Genomic DNA, 19,659 nt, shown 5'->3' on the forward strand with positions numbered 1-19,659 from the left:
ACCCCAGGCCTTCTTCACTTGGCCTTAGGTTATCAAGCACTTGTAGCCATGGCGTTCAGAGCCAAGAGGAAGGTGAGGATTCTTGGCCCCTCTACCCTGGTGGGGTCTTGTCTGGGGACGAGTAGGGGGAGGCGGGCACCCATTGTAATGGCCAGAGCAGCCGCCCTGTTACTACGGCGTATTTCACTTTTAATTCTGACATATAATGTAATGATCTTTTTTAAGGCCCGATGATATTATCTGCCTGACTAGATTATTGAGTCTTCATCATCTCCAGATAAATTTATGGCCAGGACGAGGCTCAGGATTTATCATCAGTCAATAGAGCTCGATACTCTAACAAGGCGTGTAATAAGATATACATATTTAATGATCCAAGGGGAGGAGCGCTAATGGGAGCCCAGAGTGACTGGTCCACGGGGCTGGGGCTCTGCCCTGGGGCTGCCATAGCTGGAGGGGCATGGATTTGGTCTCTGCCCCATGGTCCCCAACTCAGGACTGCCTCAGTCTCCTCCTGTCAAGACCCTGAGGGAGAGGCAGACAGGGAAAAGATGAGGCAACAGGGATAGTGTCAGAGCTGGGCCTGGAGGGTGTACACACGCCCCAGTGGGAACTCCTCTCCCTGCTCCCAGGCCTCGGAGGGCTTTGGGGTGTCCTTAGACCTGTACGCCTGGGCCCCTGAGCGGACGGGCCCACAGAGGGAGGGAGTGCCGGGGCTGGCGTGCCCAGCCCGCGCTGATGGTGACGGATGGTTTTTCATTACAGCCTCTCAGGTCCTGCCCGCGCCCTGTGTGGAAATTCTATTTATTCCCTAATTTGTAAAAATTCCCTCTTTATCTGATCCCAATCAGGGCGGGGTAATTGGCTCTCTGGGGCAGCGGCTGGGGTCCTTGATGAAGAGCTATGTGGATGTACCCGGCCCGGCCCCCGCCCGGCCCGCCACCAGGGCCCACAATTAATAATGATTTGCAAATGGCAGACAAGCAATAACACAGAAAGATGTGGCGTCCGCGCTGCCTCTTCATTTCCTCCCCTCGCAGATATAAATGGCCACAGAACAAAAACCCAGCACTATAAATTCTGGAATTAGTTATTCACCGGGATAAATGGGGCCTGGAGCCACCCGCCCCTCTCTCCCGCCACCCTTCTTGCCTACTTTGCCCGATCCGGGTCTGTCCCCAGGTGCGTTCCTGAGCCTGGCCCCTGACTCGGTCCCCCACTTCCTCCTAGACCCTTCTCTCCCACTGCAGCTCCCCTTCCTCTGTGGCCTGGAATTGGGAGACGACACCTGGGTCTGCAGCTTCCTTGCTTCCGCCTCTCTTCATTGACCTCTCTGGCTGCCCGATGGGGCGCCTGTCCCCACACTCCACTGGGGTTTGAATGGAGTTGATGTGTCCTGCCAGGCCTGGGAGTCTGGACCCAGGTTAGTCTTGGGTGCCTTTGGCGTTTGGGACCTGTCCCGTCATCTGCCTGGCCAAGTCTGAGTTAGGCTCCTGGTGGCCACATGTCAGTGGCCTACAAGTGATTCTGTGCTTACTGGTCAGGCTGTCTCGGGCTGTTGGCACAGGCGTTTCCAGGCACTGTGCCCTCTCGGCCAGGCGCATCCTCTCCCCGCCCCCCAAGTGGCTGCGAGCTGGCGGGTAATGGGCGTGTAATGGCCTCATTTCCATGCCCGGCCTCCAGGAGCGGCGGTAAGTGTTTGATTGCCTTAATTTCCAAACACATCATTATCCCAGCTTTACCAGCGCTTAATAAACACTTTATGAGGATTTTTTTAAAAACATCTTCGGTCCGCATACTTCTCTGAAGTGATAAACTCTAATTAAGTCTAATATTTAAAAATATGGTAATGGTGAGTTGTTTGAATAAGTGGACTGCATTTCTGTAATTTCATTATTACGTAAAACACGCTAATTATTTGGAGCGCGCTTATTACGGAGAGAGAAATCGCCTGCTAATCAAGATGAAATTGCCTTTTCCCCTTATTGTGGAACCACCGTCATCCTTCACCATCAGCCCTGTGGCACCTCCAGGCACCTCGGTGGGGTGGAGGGGGGTTGTGGGGGGCAGGGCTGGAAGAAGGGGTCACTTTGGATTTGAGGCTAAGAGGGCCCTGTCTGGGGGGGAGGGGAGGGAGCTGCAGGAGCCCTGTTGGTGAGGAGAAGGAAATCTGTGTCTGGGGTGGGGGTTTTCCAGTGGGCCAAGGTCACCCTGTCTGTGGGTCCAGGGGACTGTGTGGGCTGTGTCTGGGACAAGGAATGGGAGTTGGGGAATGGCAGAGTATTTCTGTTGGAATAACAATATTATCATTGGATACTGTTGGAATAACACTACCAATACTACTAATAATAACTAACCCAGTCACTGTTTTAAGCACTTCACAAATAAAAACTCATTTCATCTTTTTAACAACCCTTTGAGGGAAGTAGTTGCTATAATTATCATTATTATTCCCATTTTAGAGAAGAATCTGAAACAGAGAGGTTAAATAAAGTACAGTAAGCTGCACGTGTTCACACAGTTGTCCAGTGGTGGAGTTTGGATTCGAACCCAGAATCTAGGGGTACACAGGGGCCCCCTGCTGGCTTAGTCCTGTATTCCCTGCCTTGGCCTCCTGTCTTCTGAGCTCCCATTTGCTGTTGTACCCTGAACTGCACCCAGCCATAGCTTGAGATGCTGCCCCCAGCACCCAGTAGCCAATTTAGCAATAAAAACATAGTATGCTAGTTAAATTAGGGTTTCAGATAAGCAGCGAATAGCTTTTTAGAGTAAGTACGTCCCACGTGGGGCTGGGAACGAATTTGCTCTGGCAGTCACACTGACCCTTTGTGCTCAGGCATGCTGCGGCCAAGACGTCCTAGCAGAAGGAGGCAGAGACAGGATGAGGTCCTAGAATGTTGACCTGTGCCAGGTTCTTGCCGTCGTCTTTGTCGTGGTTCCTGCTCCTGGCGCTGTTCCCTCCACCCATCTTGTGGATCCCTGCGCCGTGTGCTCTGGCCCGTCCCTCGCCAGCCCCTGGAGCTCACTTATACAGGGTGTCGCCACACTGAGCGTTTTAGGCAGGGGACCCCAGGTTGTGTCTGAGTCTTCCTTTAGGCCTCACGGCCTCGTGAGGTCAGCAGCTTGTTACCCTTCTGCTCCGGGTGTCCTCTCAATATGATTTGACTCTTTGATCATTTCATGTTCATTCTCTTTCCTGGCTCTGACAGATCCACGTATGGAAATTGTATATATGATAGAGGGATCATTTCAAAAGTGTGGGGCAGGTGTGGACAGTTCAGTCAGTGGTGATAAGACAGCTGGCTAGCCACTAGGGGAAAAAGCAAGTTAGATCTTCTACTCACCGCATACAAAAATAAATTCCAGGCAGACTAAAAAGTCAAAGCTTTTATAAACAAAGTATTAGATGAAAATATATGATAGTGCTCGCTTCGGCAGCACATATACTAAAATTGGAATGATACAGAGAAGATTAGCATGGCCCCTGCGCAAGGATGACACGCAAATTCGTGAAGCGTTCCATATTTTTATAAAGGAAAAAAAAAAAGAAAATATATGATAGTTTTCTAGTAACACTGGGATAGGGAAGGCCTGTTTAAGCAAGCTACAATGCCCAAAAGCCATAAAAGAAATGTTGTCCCAAAAAAGTTTAGTTGCCCCATAGAAGTCTCAAGGCTTAATACATCTGAAGCTGAGTTCACCACTGACCTAAACCTGTACTTTCTCCTGTTTGCCTTATTACAGTGAGTAGTACTTAGATCTTAGACTTGTGCCTCCTCCAGCCCTCCTAGTCCCCTCGTTAAGTCTTGCTCATTCTGTTTCCTAAAAATCTCTTGCCTCCATCTGCTTCTCCACATGACCATTATCTCTCCACCTTCATCTCCACCATCACTGGCCTTGTTCTGGGTCACTGTTTCTGACTTGGACCAGAAATACATAGTACAGTCTGCTAGCTGGTGTCTCTGCCTTCTGGTCAGTCCTCCAGGACCCCTCCAGGCCTCAAAAGATAATTCTGAAACTCAAATCGGAGCCTGTCATGCTCCTCAAACCTGTGTCTTCACCATCATTCCTAGAAAAAAGAAATTAAAGCTCCGTAGTTTGGCATTCGGGGCTCTGCAGGGGTTCCTCTAGCCAGCCAGTGCTGACCTGGCTGCTTCCCTGTCTCTTCCTCATCACCCCCACCCACCATCTGCTCATCTTAAATTTGGGGGGACACTCATTTCCCCTTCAAAGTGTGCCTGTGCTGTTCACTATGCCAAGAATACCTCCCCACCTTGCTGGCCAGCCTCCTCTGCATTTTTAATTTCCTCCCAGGAACCCTCTCCTGATCCTTGGACTGAATGAAGTGCCCTTTTTGGTGCCTGCTTTTCTCATAGCATTGTAGGGGCAGTCTCTGAAGTTCCTCGAGGGCAGGGAGCTGCAGGGTCTGAGGCTGTGGCCCAGCATGGGTCTGTGCGCCTGGCACACAGGAGGTGTCGGTGTATTTGCTGAATGAATGAGTGTGTGAATAGATGGCCCTCCAAGAGCTTCCTGGGGCCCCTTCCCTCCTGAGGGTGGCCCTGGCCCAGGCTCTGCATCCTGTCCTCCTTCAGTTCCCAGACAAGGGTACCAGCTGGAGCGTGTCAGCCGCAGGGGGCTGCTCTGTGTGAATTTTCACAGGCTGTCCTGAGCGATCTGAGCCACCCTCCACTAGCAGCTCCCTTGCCAAGCAGGTATTTGACTACCCTTGGGCCCAGCCAGCAAGCTCATCCTGTTAAGTGCTGACCCTACTCACCTTTGAGGGATGTATGCAACTAGCCCCCCCCCCCCCATTACAGCCTTGGCAATATAAAAACATTAAGAATTAATTCCAACATTAAAAATGTTAATGCCCCCCAAAAGATGAGGGCAGTCTTGTCACAAGTTGATCCTGCAGGAACATAAAAACACGTTAGTCTTTTAGAATTTGGAAGTGAGGAAGACCTACTCTTAGAAGCCTCCGGTGTGGGCACAAGTCTCCCTGTTCTTGACCCCCCAGAATAGCCTCAGGCTGTTCCCAGTTGCTCAGTGATGGGCCACAGGGTGGGACTGCTAACCCAGGGCTTCGAGCCGACGACTTTCTGGGAGGCTATGTTGTTATCAGGCTCACCCAGAGCTCTATCTGAATTTACTATTAAAAGCCCAGATTTGTGTCTGTGCTGATCAGTGGAGTGCTGACTCTTCGGTCACCTTCCAGGGCTGGAAGCCCAAAACTTCAATAGTACTGACCTGCTGGATGAGCCCAGTCTGGGTCTCTCTTCATTATGATAGACCAGTTGCAACAAGTTAGACTCTGGAATCCCTGGTGGACGAAGTCAGTAGTCAAGGGTTTGTGGCATGAGTGATAAGTGGTTTCACCAAGGCCCCTAAGTCACCAATGCCACAGATTGTACAGTACACACCTTCTCACCACTGGACCATCCTGAAAACTAGCATCCTTGCCTTCCCATCAAGAGAGGAGATATTCCAAACATAAAGCATGTGCAGACATGTGGCAGTTTCACTCGCTGATTCCTCCCGTAACACTCAGGTAGCATCTCTTATCACCCCGGTGAACCTAAGGTTTGGGGAAACTTGGCAGTTGCCGCAGGACAACAGCCAATGGGCGAAGTTAAGACTAGAAACAGGTCTGACTCCAAAACCTACTTTGTCATTTTCAGAAAACAGTAAGTGGCCCCTTGGTGCTGGAATCCGGGGGTTGAGGGTAGAGCGTGGCAGGGGTGAGACCAGAGAGAGCAGGGATCCGGCTTTGCAGGGCTTTAACCTTGAAGTCTAATGAGTGTGTGGACTTGAGGGCAGGGAAGCCACTGAAGAGATTTAAGGAGAAAAGGACTGTGATCAGATTTGTGTGAGAAAGATCACTCTGGCTGTGAGAGAATGGATTAAAGGGGAGAAAGAGAAGCCGCTGCTGTCGGAGAGCAGGAGATGCTGGGCTCTGGACTGGAAGGTGGTGCCAGAGTGAAGGGAAGAAGATGAGACAGAGGACGACGACAAAGCCTGCAGTTCATGCTGGATTGGACTTGGGGAGAAGGCAGGATGCCAGACTTGGATTTCTTCTGGGACATTTTGGGGTGCCATTCACTGTGATGGAGAACACGGGAGAGTGAAGGAGCTGGGGAGGGGAAACTAGCTCACAGCTGGCCATTTAGAGTTTGTGTGTGGATCTAGATGTTCCCGAGGTGTCTGGATCTGTGGTCTGGAGCTCAGGAGGCATTTTTCAGGAGTAGCTGGAGCTCGGGATGTGGATGAACCCCTCCGGGGTGTAGAGTGAGGAGAGGTCAGGGCTGAGACTGGGGTGCGTGGACCTTCGCCCAGCCCCAGACCAGGCACAGGTGGGAGGTCAGTGCTCGCCCACTGGATGGCTGGTGGCCTGGGGGGAGGGGCTGGGCACATTCACTTGGGCCAGGGGAGGCAGATTGAGCGATTTGTCCAGCAACGAGGGAGGAGCCAGATGAAGTCAATAGAAAACTAATTTTCTTTTCTGCTGGAAGAAATGAGGTGTGTGGCCGCTGGGTAATTGCAGATAACGAGGGGACTTATTCTTAATATGCACAGTGGCCATGGTCCCCAGAGTGTCAGAGACAGGAAGGACTGGAGGTGCCCTGACAAGGCCAGATTTACCTGGGAAGAAAATCACCCTGTCAACCACAGCTCCTGGACCCTATTGTAAGGCCTTTCTGTCCCACTCCCACACCCACCCTGCCTGCACAGCCGTTCCTGTCCCATTCCCCTTCCCCCGACTGCCTGGCTCCTCCTGTCACAGCCCCCTCCCTCCACCCCCTACCCCCACAGACTCGGCGTACACACTAAGGGAGACAAATGACCGGGCGGCAGCTGAGCGGGGTGCGTGTCCGGCCCATAAACCACAGGGATGGGTCACGTATGGAGTTGCCATGGCCGCCACTACCCACCCATCTGTCTTCGCACTGTTCTGCCTCAGACCAGCCTTCATGGCTTCCCAAATGCCTGGGGTCACCTGTCTGTGCCCACATCCACCCCAGCTGGCTACATTCATTTTGAGCTCTGAGAAATAGGACCCTGTGTGACGTGTCTGCCCTGTGCAGGGTCTGCAGAGCTGGGGTCCAGCTGATGGCATAAGGCTTGGCCTGAGCAGACTTGCCCCACACCCACAGTCATCCTCGCTCTGGTCGGTCCCCTTTCCCAGTCTAAGATCCTGGCAAGGAGAGGCTGGGAGCTCACTGGAAGGGGTTGGTCCTTGACAGATGCAGGGCCTCCTGACCCCACCTTGACCTTACCACCCCCCCACACCTGATGGTGACATCGACGTCCAATACTTCTGCAGTCCTAGCATCCATCTTGTAAGGGCTGTGGCAGCTGAGGTCCCGGTTGTGTGAGCACCTATGGGATGTGGGAGGGGGTGGTGAGGGAAGTCCTGGTCCCTGACCATGACACTGAGGCTCCAGGAGCACCTGCGCCTGTGGCTACCTGCATCTGGGGTTTGGGATGGTTTTCACCATGGAGTTTCTCATGGGAATCAATACCGAGGACACTGCCGCCAGGGTCTGACAGGCGCACATGTCTTTAACCTGAGGTACTGCCAGAGTCAGGGTCTGAAGCCTGCCTGGGGAGGAGAGCTTGGGCTGAGCTCCACAGGCTGCCGGCCAGGGCCTGAGAGGACCACAGACCTGGCTCTTCTCTGCTGGCCAGGGCTACACAGAACCCGGCGCCCAGGCAGCTGCTGCTGGAGCATGTGAGCCTGGGGCCCCGACTGGAAGTGCCAAGGCTCGTGCCTTGTCACCAGTGATTATGTCCTGGGCTGCGTCTCCCACACACACGCAAGTGCCGGCAAAGTCACCCTGGCCGTGGGCGTGATGAATGGCCGCACAGTAATGAAATGGAGACATCAAGGCGGGTGGCGGGAAGACGGAGTGTGGCGGACGGGCCGTCCCCACGCGGCGGCAACAAGAAGGATCGCCCAGCGGCCGGGGGCCGTCAAGGGAGAAATTACACATTTACTCTGCCTTTTTCTTACTGCGACGGCGCCCATACATCACCGCTGGGGCCGGGCGGGACACGCCGGCCAATTTCCAGCATGAATTATGGGACTGAGAGGCCCTGAGACCAGGCTTCCTGCCGACCCAACCTGAAGCTGGAGATGCTGCCACCTGGGGATAGGACCCCCCTGGTTTAGAGCCTTTGGCTTCTGAATTCGATCCTGCTTCCCACGATACCCGTTTAGGAGCACCTGTGGGCCCACAGGGGAAGGATCTGGGGCCCACCTAACTGTCTCCTCTCCCTCCTTTTAGATGACTGCAAGAACATTGCCAACATCATGAAGACACTCGCCTATCGAGGCTTTATCTTCAAGCAGACGTCAAAGCCGTTCTGACTGGCCGAGGATGGGATGGGGCAGGACAGGGTAGCTGCTTGGCCCAGCCCAGAACCTTCCTCTCCCTCACCAGAGGGGCAAAGGGGGAGTGGCACAGCTCTGCGTCCAGAGTGTCCCCCAGCCCGCCCCGTGGGCTTCTGCCCTGGGTAAGGCCTGGCTCCTCGGCCCCTCTGGAACAGACACTTTGTGCCCCTGCCCCCACCTCTCCACCTCAGCCCAGTATCAGCCCCTCCCACTGTGGGCCTGGGCTGGGGGACCTCCTCCTCACCGCCTCCTCCCAGTACACAGGCTTCTGCCGGGGCCGCCGAGCCCCCCTGTGCCCCCTCCCATCTGTAGTGCATGGTGTGTGGTGCCCCCAGGGCTCCAGGACAGATCAGGCCCCACCTTGTGTCTGCCCCCATCCCCGCTGTGAACGTGCCACTGAATAAAGTCGGGGAAATGAGGCCCTGGGTGTGTGTGTGTGGACGTGGACCAGGTGGTGCCAGGCCTGATGGCGTCTGGATGTGTGGGGGACAGCACATGCGCCAGGCCGCCCTGTGCTCAAGGCCACCAGTAAGTAGAGCTGGCATCAGTGGAGTACCTGAGACCCTCTCTGCATGCACACAGAGAGGCGGGGACGGACTGAGCACGAGGCTGTCAGAAGCAGCTGGGATGTACAGTCGTTGCTGTGTGCGAACCAACCTGAGTGTACACTTGATCTTGGCCAAAAGGCCAAGGGGCGATTCCAACCTGAGTGTAGAACAACGGGTGTTCCCAGATACAGGAGGTGGGGGAGCTGGTCAGTGGTTAAAGGGCTGCCAAGGGCCTCAGCGCAGGCAAGCCCCAGGGCCACCCCTCCTGGCCACCCTCCCAGCCGGGGGCGTCACAAGTGATGAGAAGGAAAAGGAGGCAGCCCAGTCCAGCTCAGCAGCTCTATTTACACAGCAGCGTCCCACACCCCGTGGGCCTCTCATGGCTTCTTGGCTTTCTTCACAGAAGAGGAGCTGGAGGCCGATTCCCGCCGCTTCCTCTGAGGAGACACGAGGTGCTGAGTCAGTGGCTGGACTCGGGCTTCGTGCATGTGCTTCATACTGAGTCAGGAAGGTGACGCCCACTGGCCACCCACTCATTCTCAGAACCCCTCACAGCGATGACCCCTGTTTCGGGCACTAGAGGGGGCGGGGCCCATGCATGCACGTGCGTGTGCTCACTAGCAGGGCCAGCTGCAGCTCTCCTGGTCAGTCCAGCCTCTTACCGAATTGGGCGTGAGGGGTGCACCGACCACATCGATGATGGCGTCCTTGCTGAGGTCGGAGCCAAGACCAGGTTCAGACGCCGCTGGCTCGGCTGGGGCTGGGGCCGGGCCTGAGGCCGGGGTGGTGGGGCCGCCCAGCACCCCAGCCCGCGCCAGCGCCTCGTGCCGGTGCCGCAGCATCTGCAGTTCATACTCGCAGTTGGCGCAGGCCTGCTTGAGCTCGTAGAGCAGCACGAGGTCGCTCCGCAGCTCATTGAACATGTGCACCAGCTCCTCCGTGGGCGTCGGACTCAGCTCTGCGGGTGGGTAGGAGGCGCAGTGGTGGGAGGCCAGCAGCAAGAACTGCCCCCTACTGCCCAGCCTTCATCCACAACCTCGCCTCGGGGGGGGCGGGAGTTGGTGGAAGGTCCCTCCTGAGGGGCCCAGCCTCCACACTCACCCACACCCAGCTCCAGCAGCATCTGTTCCAGGGCCTTGATCTTCTTCTGTCCCACAGAGCTGGGCAGCTTCATCTGCAATGACCCAGGCAGCTCAGCTCAAGCGGGACCCTCTCCCAACAAGCAGTTTAGAATGAAAGAGACAAAAGGAACTGAGGGGGTGGGGTGGGGAGGGGAGGGCCGGAAGAGAAGTTAACCCCTAGAGGCAGCTCTGGGTCACAGAAGGAAACAAGCAGTAAGCAGAACAGGCTGAAAGCTGTGAGCTCCTGGCGTCCCCTTGAGATCCTGGTGTGTCCGCCTCCATCTGCTCCAGGCCCCCGGCCTACAGTGTTCAGGCCGTAGAGCCAAGGGCCCAGACACAGTGAAGAAGGTGACTCACGTACCCGCTGGCTCCGCAACGTGACGCCCGCAGACTTGAAGTCTGGGAACTTGATGCCTGCCGTCTCAGGAACAGCCTGAGGAAGAGTAGTTGTGGAGACCAGGGTGTCACGGGGAGAGGGCCCAATGTTAGTCCCAGCCCCCCACCCTAAGCTGGGCTGGCTTAGTCTCCACACCGGCTTCTCAGCCTCCTTTTTCTGGGGGAGCTTCTTCTTGGGGGCCTTGCGTTCCGTGCGCCGCTGCTCGGCAGTGGTGTCTGCCGCTGTGATCAGCTTCTGCAGGTCCTGGCTGCGCTTCTCCCGCTCCTTCTTGCGGGCCTCAATCTTGCGCAGCTCCTGCAGCAGGTACTCCTCCTCCGCCACCTGGGCAAGAGAGGCGCTGAGAGGAGCGTGAAACTCAAGGGGCCACGAGGGGAGACCGGGAGACAGGGGTGCTGGGCTGCCTGTGAGGGACTCGGAGCAGCAGGGGGTCATGAGGGAGGGGAGGGCTAGGGAGAGCAGGGAGGGTGGCTGGTGAGGGGTGGGACTGGATGGGGGCGGGGCGGGGCGGGAGGGGAGCTGAGGGCGTGGAGGATGGAGGCAGAGGTCAGGGGGTCTCAGGGCCTGGAGAAGAGTCTGTGGGACTCGGGGCTGACCTGCTCTGGGGTCCGGTTATAGAGACGCTCCAGCTGTTCCTTCCGCCGTCGCTCGTGCCCAGCATCAAATACTGGTATCTTGAGGTCTGTGCCTGGCACGGCCCGCACGTTGGCAAGCTTGGCACAGATGTGGTAGTAACGCTCCTTCAAGTCCTCCACAGAACGCTTCTGAGGACAGACACGGAGAGAGAGAGACAAATGTGTGTGAAAAGGAAGGCATGAAGATAGTGGCCTGTCGGGCCTGAGTGTTGGGCACACATGCAAATACACGGCACCAGCTCACCTTGAACTGCTGGTGGTCATACCGGTCATGGATAACGACAAAACGTAGGTCAAAGCGGCGGCTGAGGTCAAAGAGGTGGTCGGTTTCTGCCTTTGTCCAAGCGTCGTCATGAAGGTAGAGCTGGTACTCCTGCTCTGAGTACACAGGCACCTGCACTGTCTACAGGCGTGGGGGGTGGGTGGGGGACAGGGGACATGCCCACGTCACGGCACGTCCTACAGGCTGCAGCCCCATGGCCACAGTCCCTCCTGTTTATTGCCAATCCCTGCGCTGGACAAAAGCAAGTCCTCTGCCTGGGACCCTGCACAGGACCCCTGGAGATGATGTTTCCAGAGCAAGGAAAGAAACTGACAGCTTGACCAAAGGCCCTGGCAGGCTCCAGGACCAACTGCACAAAACACATGCTCCTGACCCCATGGTTAAGGTCAGGGGTCCACGGGTAAGTGTGTCTGTAGAGTCCAAGGGTCAACTTTGGAGTAGGGCAGATGGCTAAGTTCCAGAGAAAGGCCCAGGAGCCCCTAGCAGGGAACACTTGTCTGAAGCACTCCTGCCACCCAGTGGTGACAAGGGGACTTGCAGCTCCCCAAGCTGGCCAAGGTTAAATCCCTATAGAAAAGGCACCTGAATCCTACTCCCAACATAAACCCCCATCCCAACCCCCATGCCCTGTCCCCCAGACCTCCCTCAGGGGAAACAGCACCACTATGGGCTGGGTCTGTCAGTCAGAGACCCCAGGAAGGAGACAGTGCTAGGCTGGACCAGGGAAGTTTCTTCATCAAAGACCACAATGGCTCTCAAAACCCTTATGTCCAGCAGCCTCTTGGACATTTCCTACTGGAGGTCCTACATACATCTCAAACTCAATATGTTCAGGTGATGCATGTTAACTAGATTTACTGGGGTGACCATTTCACAATATATACAAATAGGGGATCATTATGTTCTAAACTGAAGCTAATATATATATATATAGCAGTTATACCTCAATAAAAAAATTTCAGTATGTTCAGTACTGAGCTCACTGTGCTCCCTTAAACTTCTATCTCCTCCAGTCCAGATCTCAATGTTGGCATCACCCAAGCCAGAACCCCAGGAGGCATCTTTAATTCCTACCTTTACCCTTGAACCCCTCCTCTTTCCCAAATCTGTGGCTTTTACCTCCCAATTCTCCACTGCCATGCCCGTGTCCAGACCATCACTACCCCCTTGCCTGGATAGAGATACAGCCTCCCCACTGGTCTCTGCCTCCATTTAATCCTCTTCCGGGCAATTCGCCATCTGCAGCCAAGATGAGACCTCTCTGACACTGCTAAAGGGCAGCCTTTGGACCAGTGCTGCTGCAAACCTGGTCTACAGTAAGTACAGAAATGAGAGTAAGCGTTTAGAAAGCTTTACAACAATTTTACAGCATCATATGCTGCTAAATAACTTAGAAGAAACAGACTGATATTTTGTCTTGTCTTATAATTTTACTATCTTTAGTAGTCTCTGATGAATTGGGAAATTTTTAAAAATGTCCTTTATCACAGATAATTTGAAAAGCACTGTTCTAGCATATGTAACTGATGTTACCCAACCATCCTTTATGAAACCCCTCAAAGGCTCCCTGATACTTTTAAAGTGCCTTCTAGATAATTTTCAAACTTGCCAAGAGCAAGGGTTGTCTGGACCACTTCCTACCTTCTGGGTTCAGGACAGGACCTGCACACTGTAGGTATCAATGAATACTTACTGACTCAATCAGTGACCACATGGTGAGTGACCTGGCCTCCCTCTGCAGCCACTGTCCTTCATGGACCCTAAGTTCCAGCCTAGCGACTAGCAGTTACTGGAATATACCAGGCTCTCCCCCTCAGCTTTTGTTATTCTTGCCTGAAATGCCTTCTCACTTCCACATTCCTTCTACCTAGATAACTTCTCATCTTTCTGATCTCTCTGCAGTTGGTTAAGTATCCCTCCTATGCATTTTAATTCCATTTAATTAAAAAAATATACTCAGGAATAGTGTAGCTGGTCCTGTTCTCAAGAAGCTCATGATCAGGGAACTCGCTGGTGGTCCAAAGGCTAGGAGTTGGCACTTTCACTGCTGGGGCCCAGGTTTGAATCCTGGTTGGGGAACTAAGATCCCGCAAGCCACATGGCACAGCCATAAAAATAAAAAGAAGTTCACAGTCAAGCAAGAGAGATCAGCAGATATTTATTAATATCATGGGCCTGCTAGACCTATGCTAGGGACACAATGCTGAGTAAGATGGGCCTTACCTTCTCAGAGCTCACAGTCCAGCTGCAAAACTAATTTAGTACAGTGAGGCAAAACTGATGACAAAGGTATGCCTACGATGTAATGAGTGACACCTGATTCAGCCTGGGACAAGGTTGACAGGGAAGAGATAAATGAAGCCTGGTTCAGCCCTAAGGTTAAGTATAATAGCAGTGAACTGGTGAGGGAATGCAGTAGAGAGAATCCTAAGCAGGGGGACCACGTAAACAGTGATGAGAGAGAAATGCCCTGAAGCATCAGGACACATTAAGGGAACAAGAAAAGGGCAAGACAGGGAAAGGCCTGAGAGAGCCTGGAGAGTCAGCAGAGGTGAGCTGCTGCAGGCCTATGCGCCCACTAAGGAGTCTGGAATTCATCCTGTGGGTGATGGGAGCCAGAAAGGTTAGTTTTAAAGAGAGGAGTGAGATGGTCATGATTCTCTTCTACAAAGACCACCCTGGCAACAGTGAAGACAGGGGGTGAAATATGAGCTTGGGAGACCAACTAGCAGGTTTAAGAAATAACCCAGGTAGGAAGTGAAGAGGCCTGAAATAAAGCAGCAGTGGCAGAAGGTAAAGAAAAGGGCAAAGACTTGAGAGGCTTTAAACATCACAGGTTGTGACAACTGGCCATAAGGGGTGAGGGAAGATGCTGTCACAGGTAACTCCTGTGTTGCTGGCTTGAGCAAGAAATCGGCTGGAGAGCCACAGACTGAAAGCGTGACCCCAGGAATGAGCAGCATTGACGGGAAGATGGTTAGTTTAGTTTACTTCAGCTTCATTCTCCACCCATAATCACCACAATCTTTCTAAAACTCAAATCTGATCTTGACACCATTCTACTTAAAATGGCTCCCCAAAGACATCAGCGCAAAGCCCATTCCTGAGCCTGGTTGCCAAGCCCTGCCTGACCCAGCCCTGCTAGCCTCTCAGGCCTCTTCTCCCACCATGTTCTGTCCTGGACTTCAGGCTTCATCAACAGGGAAATTCCCACAGCATCCCATACACATGACTAGTTTTTATTTATGTCTTTGCTCACGATGACGCCTCCGCCTGAACAAGTGACTGTACTCCTTTCCTACTATTACCTGGTGATATCCTTTAAGAGTCAATTCAATACTTCAGGACCCAGAATTCCACGCCTGGGCAGATATCTGGAGAAAACTCTAATTTCAAAGATACATGCACCCCTATGTTCACAGCAGCACTATTCACAATAGCCAAGACATGGAAGCAACATAAATGCCCACTGACAGTGAACAGATAAAGAAAACTGGTATATATACACAATGGAATACTGCTCAGCTGTATAAAAAAATGAAATAATGCCATTTGCAGCAACCCAGATGCAACTAGAGAAGTCAGACAGAGAAAGACAAATATCATATGATATCACTTATATGTGGAATCCAAATATGATACACATGAACTTATTTACAAAACAGAAATAGACTCACATACACAGGAAACACATTTATGGTTCCCAAATGGGGATGGGGGCGGAATACATTAGGAATTTGGGATTAGCAGATACAAACTACCATATATAAAACAGATAAAAAAGGTCCTACTGCATAACACAGGGAACTATATTCAATTAACTTGTAATAACCTAAAACGGAAAAGAATAATTTTCTATATATATCTATATATATACACACACACACATATAGTTTAGTTGCTAAGTCATATCCAACTCTTGCAACCCCATGGACTGTAGCCCACCAGGCTCCTCTGTGCATGGAATTTCTCAGGCAAGAATACTGGAATGGGTTGCCATTTCCTTCTCCAGGGTATCTTCCCAGGCCAGGGATCGAACCTGCATCTCCTGCACTGGCAGGTGGATTCTTTACCACTGAGCCACAAGGGAAGTCCTGGCATGGAGTAGTATTTACAAAATACAAAATGAACATTCTTTTGTCTTCACCTTGAATTGTCTCATTAACCTTTCCTCCCCCACTTCAAACCTCTTACCTCTTGGATATCCCTTTTCACTCTTACATCTCCAGCCTCTCCCTCCACTGGACCTGAGGGCCCTAAGATGGTGGTGAGGTGGAGAAAAAACAATTTGGGGGTGTGGGAGAGAATGATGGGTCACACCTGGACATGCTGAGTCTGAGAAGCCTGTGAGCCATTCAGGGGAACGTGTCCAGGTGCAAGTGGATGTACTGGCTGAGGGGAAAGAAGTCAGGGCTTGGGAGTCCAGCTATAAGCCCCTTGGGCTATCAGGCTCAAAGATTAGGCTGCTCCAAGCTGCAGGGACTGGGGTCCATATTGTGCAGTGGCTTAAACAATGGCCTAGAGAATCTTAGCCTAGCCCAGCTCTGTTTCTCACTGGTTGGGTGAGTCTGGGTAGGGTCCTGCTCCATCTGAGCCTCAGTCATCTAAACCAGAGATAAATCAGTGTGGACTAGGGTGCCGGTACAGAGAATGAAGGAGATAGGCAGATGTCATTTATTACAGAAACCATAAGCAGGCCTCATGATGAGATGTATCACTGAGGTCTAGCTCAAATCCCAGCTTCTCAGAGAGGCCCTCCCTGACCACCCTAACTAAATTAGGCCTCCCCTACATCTACAAGTTCACTCTTTATCTCATTTCATATCCTGGTTTCATTTTATTGATTGCTCCTATCTGACAGAATCCAACTTATTTTTTTCCACATTTGTTGTATGTCTTCCCTACTTTCTTTGTCCTGTTGTTGATTGAAATAATATGAGTGCTAAAGGAGGAGGATTAGTTAAGGATGAGTACCAAATTTCTGGTTTGGGTAACTGGGTGGATGGTGGTGTCATTCACTGATGCGGGGAACAGGTTTAGGGGTGGGCAACAGAGGGAAGATAGGAAGTTCTGCTCACGGGAATCCACTTGATCTGAAGTGCCTGTGGGGCCTTTAGGGAGAGAGGTAAGCAAATGACTGGATATATGGGAACTGCTGCTCTGGACTGGAGATATTAAGCTGGGGTTAGTAACATACAGAGGGTAACTGAGGTCATGTTGTAAATGAGACACACTAGGGAGAAAGTAGAGAGTGAGCAGAGTAGAGCACCTAGGACATAGCTCTGAAGAATAGCAACAATTGAAAGGCCAAGGCAGCACATCAAAAATCAGAGCAGGGCTAGGAGAGGATAGGGTCCCATGGGCAGAGAAGACCCTGCAGGCATGTGTCCCAAGGACTGAGTGAGCAAACATGGTCAAGACCTGGTCTGAGAGTGCCTCTGGAGACAACCAGGAGACTGGAGAGCTCAGGCATGTGGCTCAGAGTAGGTGGGCACACCCTTGGCCTATGTCCCCACAGTGGTGGCTCACCTTATTGAACCTGGCGAAGGGGTAGTCCTTGCCCTCCTCTGCTGCCCTTCGCCAGTGGAAGAACATGGCTCCATCCTTGCGGGCTGGGTTGGTGAATGGCATCCACTTCCAGGGCCGCACCTTCTTGGAGCCCAACTTGGCCTTCACTGTGCGGTAGCCTTGACCAGTGTCACTGGGTAGCAGCGGGGGTGCATCCCTGGGAGCAGGGTTTAAGGAGGTGAGAGATTATAGAGTCAGAAGGTGTGAAGAGAGCCTTTAAACCCAGACTGCTGATCTACCCTAGAGCAAGGAAGTCATGTCCTGGAGTGAGACACCCAAGCTCCTGCATCCTACCAGGCAAGCAAGAGCCCTGGGTGGGGAGGAAACTGGCCAGGAAAATCAGGAGTTAGGGACAGGCAGGTTGGTCAGGGGCCTAAGCCTGGGGCCCTGGGGTTCTAATACTTGCTTCTTGTCAGAGTAGAGCAGTGCATAGACCTCCCGGTGCATGCCCTCGGGCCTCTTGAAGGTCAGTGTCTCCGAGGACTTCTTGGACTTTTTCTGGGGAGGGAAACCACAGGAGAGGAACCACAGCCTAGACTCCCTTTCCTGAAAATTCTTTAGCCCAGCTCAATCCCTGAACAAACCAGCACCTACAGGTACAGCGACACACATTCACACTATGATACATCATGACACACTCTGAAAGTACAGAAACTGACTCGAGGGGCACCTGGGTCTGAGCGGGTCATTCCCCACCACACCTCTAACCTGTCAGAGAAGATACTTTTCCAGTATCTCAGCACGGTCACCCTGACTTGATGCCCCTCCCCCCAATATCCCACACAAGCGTCACACTCTCCAGGTCCTCTCCTACACGTGTCACACCTTCTTGGTTCCCACCACTTTCTACGGGTGTCCCCCTCCTCCGTCCCACCTCACCAAGGTGACACATGCTCTCTATCCCGTTGTGTCACATCTTTTACCGCCCGTCTCACTCCAGTGTGGCACCCATCTTCTGTTGTCACTCCCCCTCACCACTTCACTCCCGCTACTCAACTCCCAGGCACCACTGCTACCTTGTCCGGATTGATAATGTCCTTCTTGCTGATGGTCCCAGAGGCTGCATCTCCCTCTGGACCCCCGAGTTCTAGAATGTCCCGGACATCCGCGCCTGTAGCCATCGCGCTCAAAGGATGGGGGAGCGCCCCGAGGTCAAGGGTCAGTGCCTGAAGAGGGACCAGGCTCAGATCAGGAGGCGGAGCCACTTCAGCCCCAAGTGGGGGCGGGGTGAGGAGGCGGGCCGCGAGGACGACAGTGGCCCAGGGTCAGGTCGGGACCCCGCCAGTGTCCCGTCACCTGAGTCTCCCCAACGGCCCCAGCTGTCTCCTAAGTCTCAGAGCCGCCACAGCTAGGGTTCCCGGCTGTGGCCCAGCGGCTCCACTATCTCCTTAAAGCCGCGGACAGACACTTCCGGTCGTGCGAGCTAGAAACGTGGCCGACAGGAACGCTTCCGGTCTGTGCTAAGCGGAAAGCAAGCCGGCTGGCAACCCAGTATGAAAACTACTGGCCGCTCAGAGCCTGTAATCCACCTTGTCTCCCAGGAGCTCGCCGGTTTCTTGGACTGCCTGGGGTTCTGGCATTTTCCCTCTGCGTTGGCATTTCTCTCTGCGTTGCGCCATCGCACAATGAAAAGGGAGTGCACAGCTTTGTGACCTTGGAAGTCGCTTAATTTCTCTGCACTCGTTTCTTCAAAGTGAAAACTGTCATGGTAGCTGCGTAGAGGAAGTGCCAATAATCCATGTAAAACATTAACACGGTGCCTTTCTCCATTAAATGAATTAGTGGTGTTAATTGCCTCTGTTCATTAAGTGCTAAGTACGTGCCAGACATTGTGCTGAGCGTTGAAGAGATCAACCAGACAAGGCAGAGCTTGCCAGGGGGGCTCCCAAGATGGTGTGAGGTGTGGACCCTCGCTTGTACCTCCTCTGATGGGGTTGTCTGTGGATCGGGGTCCGTGGGAAGTTACTGGAGCCTAGCTTTCTGAAACTTCACTTGTCTGGGAGCTAGCTGCATTAGTGTTGGTTCCAAAGAGGTCCAAGAGCACAGCCCCAAGCAGGTAGCAACTGGAAGAAGTATCCCACAAGGGAAGAAACTTGCTGATCTTCCTGGAGAGAGACAGAGAGAATTCAAGAGCAGAAGGTCCTGAGGAAGGGCAGAAGGGACAGGGGGAGCAGCTCCTAACTTCAGCCTCTGCAAAATAGCCTGCAGACATGGAGGACTCTGGGCATTGGGCATGGGAGATGGAGTGGAGCTTGTAAGGCAGGGGTCCCCAACCGCCAGGATCTAATGCCTGATGATCTGAGTTGGAGCTGATGTAATAATAATAGAAATAAAGTGCATAATACATGTAATGTGTTTGAAGCATCCCAAAATCACCCCCCCACCCCAATCAGTGCAAAAATTGTCTTCCATGAAACTGGTCCCTGGTGCAAAAATGGTTGGGGGCCACTGTTGTAAGGTATTAAGGAGACCAGACCCCAAGCCAGGGGTTTGTCAAAAATCTAGGAGGAGCAGACAGCCCACACAAGTCAGCTATCAATGTTGTATCCTGTTCTGACTTAGGTAGCTGCAGCCACAAACCTAGCTAGATCCCAAAAGTTTGGAGAATTGGCCCTAGAGGTACAAACCTTGCCCTGCTTCTGAGGCCTAATTCCTGGGTGAATGCTCTGAGCTGTAATCAGTTTCCAGGGGAAGCCAGGGTCTTGCAGCAGCAAATGC

General features: G+C 52.9%; 2 protein-coding genes and 1 non-coding gene across 13 annotated transcripts in view; 2 read left to right on the forward strand and 1 right to left on the reverse strand.

Annotated features, from left to right (window-relative positions):
• ERI3 (ERI1 exoribonuclease family member 3) overlaps nucleotides 1-8,811 on the forward strand; it is a 128,504-nt gene extending 119,693 nt beyond the window's left edge. For all 9 annotated transcript variants that reach the window (XM_043878383.1, XM_043878388.1, XM_043878380.1 and 6 more), the window contains one exon: nucleotides 8,286-8,811. In XM_043878383.1, the coding sequence (XP_043734318.1) occupies nucleotides 8,286-8,368 (83 nt within the window). In that variant the 3' untranslated portion in view covers nucleotides 8,369-8,811. The remainder of the gene's footprint in view (nucleotides 1-8,285) is intronic.
• On the forward strand, nucleotides 3,423-3,529 carry LOC122678434. The gene has a single exon (XR_006336108.1). It is a non-coding gene; the product is annotated as a U6 spliceosomal RNA (small nuclear RNA).
• Nucleotides 8,812-9,265: 454 nt separating the features above from the next.
• On the reverse strand, nucleotides 9,266-18,379 carry DMAP1 (DNA methyltransferase 1 associated protein 1). Of its 3 annotated transcripts, XM_043878378.1 has the most exons (11): nucleotides 18,238-18,379; nucleotides 17,958-18,107; nucleotides 17,348-17,439; nucleotides 16,903-17,098; nucleotides 11,335-11,493; nucleotides 11,052-11,219; nucleotides 10,594-10,779; nucleotides 10,423-10,494; nucleotides 10,042-10,114; nucleotides 9,603-9,898; nucleotides 9,266-9,377 (listed from the first exon to the last, which is right to left on the reverse strand). In XM_043878378.1, the coding sequence occupies exons 2-11, from the start codon at nucleotides 18,060-18,062 to the stop codon at nucleotides 9,318-9,320; spliced, it is 1,407 nt and encodes a 468-aa protein (XP_043734313.1). In that variant the 5' UTR covers nucleotides 18,063-18,107; nucleotides 18,238-18,379; the 3' UTR covers nucleotides 9,266-9,317. The 3 variants fall into 3 exon arrangements, with proteins under 3 accessions (XP_043734313.1, XP_043734314.1, XP_043734312.1); XM_043878379.1 differs by lacking the exon at nucleotides 17,348-17,439; XM_043878377.1 differs by having other exon boundaries at nucleotides 17,958-18,357.
• Nucleotides 18,380-19,659: the final 1,280 nt, after the last annotated feature.

Source organism: Cervus elaphus, chromosome 20 (genome assembly GCF_910594005.1).
Source record: "Cervus elaphus chromosome 20, mCerEla1.1, whole genome shotgun sequence".
In the NCBI taxonomy this organism is placed as follows: domain Eukaryota; kingdom Metazoa; phylum Chordata; class Mammalia; order Artiodactyla; family Cervidae; genus Cervus; species Cervus elaphus.